General features: G+C 59.7%; 1 protein-coding gene across 1 annotated transcript in view; it reads left to right on the top strand.

Annotated features, from left to right (window-relative positions):
* The window catches only part of LOC144223862 (protein unc-13 homolog D), a 13,861-nt gene that overhangs the window by 2,084 nt on the left and 3,007 nt on the right, over positions 1 to 8,770 (top strand). The window contains exons 7-27 of the mRNA XM_077754658.1: positions 65 to 109; positions 243 to 311; positions 443 to 512; positions 681 to 785; positions 897 to 989; positions 1,064 to 1,167; positions 2,708 to 2,825; positions 2,930 to 3,055; positions 3,145 to 3,234; positions 3,316 to 3,372; positions 3,451 to 3,548; positions 3,654 to 3,705; positions 3,789 to 3,922; positions 3,999 to 4,119; positions 4,470 to 4,613; positions 4,825 to 4,923; positions 5,028 to 5,234; positions 5,405 to 5,473; positions 6,342 to 6,421; positions 8,283 to 8,388; positions 8,470 to 8,541. Coding sequence (XP_077610784.1) covers positions 65 to 109; positions 243 to 311; positions 443 to 512; positions 681 to 785; positions 897 to 989; positions 1,064 to 1,167; positions 2,708 to 2,825; positions 2,930 to 3,055; positions 3,145 to 3,234; positions 3,316 to 3,372; positions 3,451 to 3,548; positions 3,654 to 3,705; positions 3,789 to 3,922; positions 3,999 to 4,119; positions 4,470 to 4,613; positions 4,825 to 4,923; positions 5,028 to 5,234; positions 5,405 to 5,473; positions 6,342 to 6,421; positions 8,283 to 8,388; positions 8,470 to 8,541 — 2,059 coding nt within the window. The remainder of the gene's footprint in view (positions 1 to 64; positions 110 to 242; positions 312 to 442; positions 513 to 680; positions 786 to 896; positions 990 to 1,063; positions 1,168 to 2,707; positions 2,826 to 2,929; positions 3,056 to 3,144; positions 3,235 to 3,315; positions 3,373 to 3,450; positions 3,549 to 3,653; positions 3,706 to 3,788; positions 3,923 to 3,998; positions 4,120 to 4,469; positions 4,614 to 4,824; positions 4,924 to 5,027; positions 5,235 to 5,404; positions 5,474 to 6,341; positions 6,422 to 8,282; positions 8,389 to 8,469; positions 8,542 to 8,770) is intronic.

Here is an 8,770-nt window from a genome sequence, read left to right as displayed (position 1 = left end):
CGGGCTGTGGCTGGGCTCCGGCCCTCCAAGGCCCTCAGCCATGCCCTCTCTCTCCTCCCTATAGGGAGTTCGAGGACATAAGCAACTCAAGCTTCCATCTGGACATGTGGTGAGGGGCGTCCCCTGCTGGCGGGGTCAGGGAGACAAAGGGGGCAAGTGGGGGCGCAGATCCTCCCCCCCGAAGGGGTCGGGGGCTCCCAGGACACCCTCTCTGCCTCTTGCTCAGACCTTTGTCCCCTCAGGGACATGGACACTGTGGAGTCTGTCAGACAGAAGCTCGGGGAGCTCACCGACCTGCACGGGCTGCGGAGGTGAGCGCCACAGGGAGCAGGTTCCTGGGGAGGGGGTGGGGGTTGTCTGCTGGGCTGCAGGATGGGGATGGATCCCCGCCTGACCCCTCAGTGTCTTGGCCCATCCCCCTCACGGACACTGCCTGGAATAGGATCTTTAAGGAGGCCCGGAAGGACAAAGGCCAGGATGACTTTCTGGGGAACGTGGTTCTGAGGCTACAGGTGAGTGGGGTCAGGAAAGAGACTGAATGGGGGTTCACGAGGGGTTCAGGGGAGCGGTTCTGGGTCCACACCGAGCGGAGCCTGGGGTCTGCCTCCTCCGCCCCCGACTGTGTGAGTCTCAGGCCGCTGATGGGCATGGGCACCCCTGCCCCGCCCCTGCCCGCCCAGGACCTGCGCTGCCGGGAGGATCAATGGTACCCTCTGGAGCCCTGCACCGAGACCTACCCCGACCGCGGCCGGTGCCACCTGCAGTTCCAGCTCATCCACAAGCGGGTAGGTGGGGGGCCGGGCGCAGGGGCCGTCCGGGGGGCCTGCCCGGGGGAGGCAGATGGGCCGCACCGGGCACGGGGCCCTCCACTCGCGGTCATGCCGGCCCCGTTGCAGAGAGCCACGGTGGCCAGCCGCTCCCAGCCCAGCTACACGGTGCACCTCCACCTGCTGCAGCAGCTCGTGTCCCACGAGGTCACCCAGCACCAGGTACTGCCCTCCCCGCGCAGGGTGGTGCGGGGCCTGCCCGCTGGGTCCCAAAACCCCTCCACCTGTCCCCTCAGGCGGGCAGTACCTCCTGGGATGGGTCGCTGAGTCCCCAGGCTGCTACCATCCTCTTTCTACACGCCACGCAGAAGGACCTGTCCGACTTCCACCAGTCCATGGCGTGAGTGCACGGTCCCCGAGGGTCACCTGCCTTCCTACAGGCCGGCAGCCTGACGTCTAACCCTCGGGAGATTTCTGTTTGGCCCCAACTGTGTGTTTTAAGTTGTTTTCGGTTTTGTTTTTGTTGTTAAGTTTATTTCTTTATTTTGGGTGCGAGAGAGACACAGGTTGGGAGTACAGAGAGAGGGAATCCCAAGCAGGCTCCTTGCCGTCAGCGCAGAGCCTGATGTGGGGCTTGAACTTACAAACAGTGAGATCATGACCTGACCCGAAATCAAAGAGTCCCGGATGCTTATCCGACTGAGCTGCCCAGGCGGCCTCCTGGTGTTTGAAGTCTGAGTCAGTTGCCAACTTTTATAAATCTGGAGCTTTTCCATACGGAGTCCCACGTCCAGCTTCCCGTGGACCCGAAGTGCTGTGGTTCTGCTGGGCTGCAGCTGGTCACGGCGGAGCGCACAGCCTCCCCGGCCGCTCACAGCTGCCATCGGCCCACGTCACTCCCTGGCATTTGAAGTTGCCGCCCCTGCCCCAGACCCCAGCCCCGTTTCCCCGCACCACCACCCTGAGCCCACAGACTCGGGCACTGGCATTACCAGATCTGTGTTGAGGGCCCGTCCCGTCCCCAGTTACACGACAGGTTGTGGGAACAAGGGACGTTCCCCTGCAGGTGAGGAATACAGACCCAGGGGCACACCGGGGGTGGCCGGGCCAGGAGGAAGGACAGTGGATGCTGTCCCGGGCCATGGCTGACACTTGGGATTTGAGTAGGGGCCGGAAGGGGGCTGGGGGAGAAGGGCAGCTTGTAGGACCCTGGGTGGGTGGGTGTGCCCGGGTAGGTGGAGGAGGGGATGCAGGTGAGGCTGGCCCCGGGAGCAGGCACCCACGGTGAGGGCCCAGTGGCCTGCAGGGCCCAAGCATGCAGTGCCGTGTCCCAGCCGGGGCCAGCCCTTCTCTTCAGTCCTCCTTCAATGTCCCACTTGGGCCATGTCTCAGCTTGGTCGTCACCTCTGTGAAGCGTCCCCTGAACTGTAAAGGGCAGCCCAGCTGATGTTTGGCACCTATGCATGAAGGCTCAAGTCTCCAAGTTTTTTTTCAAAAGAAGCAAGAAATCCTGACTTTTTAAAATGTTTTTACATTAAATGACATATTTTTAAACGTTTATTTATTTTTGAGAGAGAAAGAGAGAGAGAACAGCGTGAGCAGGGGAAGGGGCGGAGAGAGGCAGATGGAGGATCCGAAGCAGGCTCCGTGGTGTGAGCACAGAGCCGGGCACAGGGCTCGAACTCACAACCATGAGATGATGACCTGAGCTGAAATCAAGAGTTGGTCGCTTAACCGACTGAGCCACCCAGGTGCCCCAAGATCCTGAATTTTTAAATCACACGTATTCCAATTTGAGAATAGAAACGTTTACATGTTTGAAAAAGACCTTGATGAGGCTGATGGGGGTTCCCAGGAGGTGTCTGGAGCAGGGCACCTCGCTGTCCCTTCCCAAGGCCGGTGAGACGATGGCTGGGCTGAGGGCTTCCTGTCTGCCGCAGGCAGTGGCTGGCCTACAGCCGTCTCTACCAGAGCCTAGAGTTCCCCAGCAGCTGCCTCCTGCACCCCATCACCAGCATCGAGTACCAGTGGATCCAGGGCCGCCTCAAGGCCGAACAGGTGGGCTGGGCTGGAATGAGGGGTGTCGGGCAGGGAGAGCTCAGGGAGGGGGAAGGGCGGTCCGGGCCCCATAAAGCAGCTGGTGACTCTGCCTGGCCCTGCAGCGGGAGGAGCTGGCCGCCTCGTTCAGCAACCTGCTGGCCTACGGCCTGTCCCTCATCCGGAGGTTCCGGTCTGTTTTCCCCCTCTCTGTCTCCGACTCCCCAGCCAGGCTGCAGTCTCTTCTCAGGTCAGCGGCTCCCCCTTCCCCTTCCTCCGTGGGGTCAGGGATGAGGGCGCCTGCAGGGGTGGGGGAAGCCTGCTGGAGATGCGAGCGGANATCTTGGTACAGATGTGCAAGATGAAGGCCTTTGGGGAACTGTGCCCTGACAGTGACCCGCTGCCCCGCCTGGTGGCCGAGGCGCTGCGGGTATGGTACTCGCCCTGGGGACGGGGAGGGCGTGTGCCTGAGCCCAGCAACCCGATCCGCTCACCGCTTCTTGGCCCGCAGACCGGCACCGTTGAGTGGTTCCACCTGAAGCAGCAGCACCATCAACCCATGGTGCAGGTGAGGGGGCTTGGGCAGGGGGGAGGGGGGGGTGCCGGCCCCTGGAAGCCCTGCTCAGCGAGCCTCTGTCCCCGCCAGGGCATGCTGGAGGCAGGCAAGGCCTTGCTGAGCCTGGTGCAGGACATCATTGGCGACCTGCACCAGTGCCAGCGCACATGGAACAAGATCTTCCAGAAGTGAGCCGGCGGCCGGGCTGGGAGGCAGTGCGGCAGGGGCCCAGAAGGGGGACCAGAAGGACCCCTGTGTGTGCCACCAGGTCACACCTGTCGCCTTCCTTCCAGCACCTTCAAGATCAACCTCTTCTCCATGGCTTTCCTAGAGCTGCAGTGGCTGGTGAGCTGTCCTTGCATCTGGTGGGGGGCGGGGCGCCCTCTCCCCTGGCTCCGGAGCCCCGCCCCCACGCCTCCCCTTCACAGGTGGCCAAGCGGGTACAGGACCACACGGCCACGGTGACGGGTGGCCCCGTGTCCCCAGAGATGGGCGAGAGTCTATTCCAGCTCTACGTCAGCCTCAAGGAGCTCTGCCAGCTGGGTCCGGTCCCCGCAGAGAGGTGGGCAGTGGTCTGTCGGCACAAAAGAGAGGAGGGTCGAGAAGAGTGCCCCAGGCTGAGCCCCAGCTCTCCCCAGGGATGGAGTCCTGGCTCTGGATGGCTTTCACCGCTGGTTCCGGCCCGCCATCCCCTCCTGGCTGCAGAAGACGTACAGTGTGGCCCTGGCGCGGGTGCAGCGGGCTGTGCAGATGGATGAGGTGGGGGCAGGGCCCGAGGTCAGCCATGGGGGTCTCAGCTTTGAGGGCGGGCCCTGGGGCTCTGCTTGCACCTCCAGGACGGGCAGAAGTTGGCTCTTGAAGCCAGTTGGGTGCAAAACACCGCCTCCTGATATCCTTGGCGTAAACCATGGCTTTTCTTGACGGACTGATCTGTGCAGCCTGGGGGTCCCAGGTTGGGGAGCCTTGCTCGTACCCCTTGTAGCTCCCCCCCCAGCCCCGCTCTACTTGCTTGGTGGTGGGAACTGCATGCCTGCAGAGAAGAAGGCGGCGGGGAGCACAAATGTGGCAAGTCCTGAGCCCTCCTTCCTGCACACCCTCCCACCCCCCAGCTGGTGCCCCTGGGGGAACTGACCAAGCACAGCACGTCAGCCGTGGATCTATCCACCTGCTTCGCCCAGATCAGCCATACCGCCCGGCAGCTGGACTGGCCGGACCCAGAGGAGGCCTTCATGATCACTGTCAAGTTTGTGGAGGTGCAGTGTGCACATAGGTCCTTCCCTACCTTTCTAAGACAGCCCCATTTCCTTCCCCGTTTCTCCCAAGCTCCTGCCCTAGCAGCCTCCGAAGGCCTATCTATGTCTTAAGTCCCCAAGTCACTGAGATTTCCATGTCTCCCCCACATTGGCTCTCTCGTGGGCTCCCCCCTCTCCCCCGCCGGCATTGATCGGCCTCTCTCCACCCCAGGATACCTGTCGGCTGGCCCTGGTGTACTGCAGCCTCATAAAGGCCCGGGCCCGGGAGCTCTCTGTGGGCCAGAAGGACCAGGGCCAGGCAGCCAACATGGTAGGGGGCAGACCTGGGTGTCAGGGGCTGGGTGTCGGGGACTGGGGGCCAGTCCTGGCACTCTTCCGGAAGCTCTGCATCCCCGTGCCCGTGCCTGCCCTCAGCTATGCGTGGTGGTGAATGACATGGAGCAGCTGCGGCTGGTGATCGGCAAGCTGCCCGCGCAGCTGGCCTGGGAGGCGCTGGAACGGCGGGTGGGGGCTGTGCTGGAGCAGACGCAGCTGCAGAACACGCTGCATGCCCAGCTGCAGGGCGCGCTGGCCGGGCTGGGCCACGAGATCCGCACTGGCGTCCGCACCCTGGCCGAGCAGGTACCCTGTCCCATCCATGGTGACCCCCCCCCGCTCCCGCCCAAAGCGCCCCCAGCTGGACTTGGGCTGACGTCCGGCGCCTACCTCTTCCTGAACTGAAACTCACAAGTGGCCTCGCCCTGTCTTCCCCGCACTCACGCCCTGGTCTCCCTTCTGCCTTGTGTCCCCAGCTGGAGGTGGGCATTGCGAAGCACATCCAGAATCTCGTGAGTGTCAAGGAGTCTGTGCTGCCTGAGGATGTGAGTGGCCCTCCCTGCTCAGCTTTGCCAAAGGGGCTTAGGGTGGCGGGGGGGCTGAAGGCCGTGGGGTGTCAGAGATAAGTCCCCCACACCTGGGCAAGATATGTTCCCTCCTGGACCTCGTTTTCCTCCTGGGATGCTAAGGGGGCAGGGTTGGGTCATTCCATGGGCTCTCCCAGCGTCAGCATGGGGACCGCAGTCGGGGAGAGCTTGGACTTTGCAGCCACACAGCCCTGGGCGTGCGTCCTTCTCAGCTCCCTGTTTGCACAAGCCAGCGGACCTGGGCGTCCTCACCTGTCAGAGGGCACAGTGATGCATACCTTTGGTTGTTTGGGAGACGCTTACTCATTAAGTCATCAACTATTTAAGCATTCACTCTGTCCCAGGCACTGGGATATATATCAACAAAAATTACGAAAAGCCCTCCCTTCCTTGAGTTTACCTTCTGGGAGGGGAGATGGAAGGAAAGCCGAGTACATGTATGTAACTAGAGCTACGTGTACATACATGTGTGTGCGTGTGCACACGCATGGCGTGTTAGATAATAAGCACTAGAGAAAATGGAGATATTTTTAGACCGTGGCTAGAGAAAGCTTTCCTTAAGGATGACAGCTGAGTCAAGACCTAAAGGAAGCAAGAAAAGGAGCCAGGAGGATTTCCAGGGGAGGGAACAGCAAGGGCCAGGGCCCCGAGGCGGGACCGCGCGGGTTGGAGGCCAGTGTGGCTGGAGCTGGCTGTGGGCAGGGGTCAGCTCCCGCAGATGTCCCAGAGGAAGCGCACGAAAGAAAGCTCCTGGTCCTGTTTGCTCTTCTGAGTCAGGGCAGGGGAGTGAGCTAGAACCAGACGCGCTGCCCACCCCTCTCCCCAGGCCATTCTGCCCCTGATGAAGTTTCTGGAAGTGGAGCTCTGCTACATGAACACCAACTTGGTGCAGGAGAACTTCAACAGGTCTGTAGCAGCCTCCTGCCCTGTGGTGCCCCACCGCCTCCCACCCGCCCCTCTTTCCCGGCCTCAGCATCCATTCTCAGTGGAGGATGCAACCGGCCTCTGCTTCAGGGCTCACCTCCAGGGACAGGGAGCTCACCACCTCACACACTTGCCCATTTCCCTGTAGGCTGAGCAGAAAGCTGCCTTCTCCTTTAGCTGTGGGCGTCTGTGGGCCTTGCTGGCTGCAGATCTACCCTCCTAACATTACAGGCAGTGGGTATTCTCCCATGATTCAGGGAAACTTCCAGTTAGGATCTTTTTTTCTTTTTAAAAATTTTTGATGTTTATTTTTCAGAGAGAGAGAGAGAGAGAAGGAGAGACAGAGTGTGAGCAGAGGAGGGGCAGAGGGAGAGGGAGACATAGATTCCGAAGCAGGCTCCAGGCTGTCCACACAGAGCCAGATGTGGGGTTTGAACCCATGAAGGGTGAGATCAGATCATGACCTGAGCCAAAGTGGGACGCTTAACTGCCTGAGCTTCTCAGGTGCCCCTAGTTAGGGTCTCTCTAAAGCAGGGGCCCAGCAGAGCCAGGCAGCAGGGCTAGCGGTTAAGGGTGTGGGCCCCAGCCCACCTGAATTCAGACTCTAGCTGAATTGCTGCTGCTTGGTGGGTGGATTGAACAGATTACTCAAGTTTTCCGTGCAGATGATCATAGTTCTGGCCTTTAATGAGGACCAAGTGAGTCACACGGGGTGTCAAGTGCACCGCCTGTGTAAAGGAAGTGGTCGGCAGGCGTGAGGACCGATGACCATGGGCCCTCCCCAGGGGATCCGGGCTCTGAGGCTGCCGCCCCTCCCCCCTGCATTCCGCTCCTGGTGGTGCAGCGGAGCAGAAGCCCACCTTTTCTATTTAACAGGGATTTCTTTTTTTTTTTTAATTTTTTTAATGTTTTATTTATTTCTAGGAGAGAGAGAGAGACAGCGTGAGCAGGGGAGGGTCAGAGAGAGAGGGAGTCACAGACTCTGAAACAGGCTTCAGGCTCTGAGCTGGCAGTCAGCACAGAGCCCGATGCGGGGCTCGAACCCACGAACCGCGAGATCATGACCTAAGCGAAAGTCGGACGCTTAACCGACTAAGCCACCCAGGTGCCCCCCCACCCTAGGGATTTCACGCACTGCTGTCTCAACAGCCATTAGAACATTGTCTGAGGCATAATAAGCACCCAAATATATTGAATACATTGACTACCTTTAATTAATATGACCTTACCCATTTTTTTTTTTTTACTGTTAATTTGTTTTTGAGACAGAGCGTGAGTGAGGGAGGGGCAGAGAGAAAGGGAGCAGGCTCCAGGGGAGCAGCTCAGAAGCTGTCAGCACAGAGCCCCGTGCAGGGCTCGAACTCACAAACCATGAGATGACCTGAGCTGAAGTCAGACGCTTAACCGACTGAGCCGCCCAGGAGCTTCTGATGTTCCCCAGAAATTCTTAATTACACAACCTAATTTTTTTTTTTTTTTTGGGTGCTTAACTGCCTGACTCTACTTTGGCATGTGAAATTTCAGTTATTTCAGGTAGTTATTAGGACTNNNTTTTAGGGTGTGGGTTTGGTTTTTTTTTTTTTTTTTTCCTCCCAGCAGGTTATCCATGCTTATCCCTGCTGGGGTCTTCATTCTGGCCACTCCCATGCTGAATCCTGATTCTCTCACTGGGGGACCAGCCTCCCCTCCCTACCTTGTTTATTGGGGTTTGATAACCCTACTGAGCAGGATTCTTTGCTAGGTTATGAGACACATTGATTGGGNCCTTTCTCAAGAGCGTCTCTGCTTCCTCCTCTTCCATCCCCCTGTCCTGTGACTGCTGTCCCTCTGCACCTCACCCCAGCCTTCTGACCCTGCTCTGGACCCACACGCTCACCGTGCTGGTGGAAGTGGCCGCCTCCCAGAGGAGCTGCCCCCTGGCCTCTAGCAGGCTGAAGACTGCGCTTCAGGTAGTAATAATAGCTGTGACCACAAAGAATTCTGGTGGGAGGCTGCCTGGGGTCACCTCTGTCTGATGTCTCACCCCCTAGAATCTGGAGATCTGCTTCTACGCAGAGGGCTGTGGCCTGCCACCCGAGGCCCTGCACACAGCCACCTTCCAGGTAGGGGTCTTTGGTGAGCTGGGGCTGGGGGGGAGACACCTGCCTTTCTGTGCTCAGCTGTGTACCAGCTACATGACTGACGGGGCCCAGCACGAAAAGAAACTGCGAGCCCCCTTTTCAGAAATTATTGAAACTTTAAAGACAGCCACTGCAGAACATTAAACCAAGCACAAGGTTCTTGAGGCCCGGTGGGGGGGGGGTGGCTGTGCCAGGGCATGGGGGGCGCCCC

Source organism: Crocuta crocuta, unplaced genomic scaffold (genome assembly GCF_008692635.1).
Source record: "Crocuta crocuta isolate KB4526 unplaced genomic scaffold, BGI_CrCroc_1.0 scaffold50, whole genome shotgun sequence".
In the NCBI taxonomy this organism is placed as follows: domain Eukaryota; kingdom Metazoa; phylum Chordata; class Mammalia; order Carnivora; family Hyaenidae; genus Crocuta; species Crocuta crocuta.
This window is presented reverse-complemented; position numbering and strand designations above follow the sequence as displayed.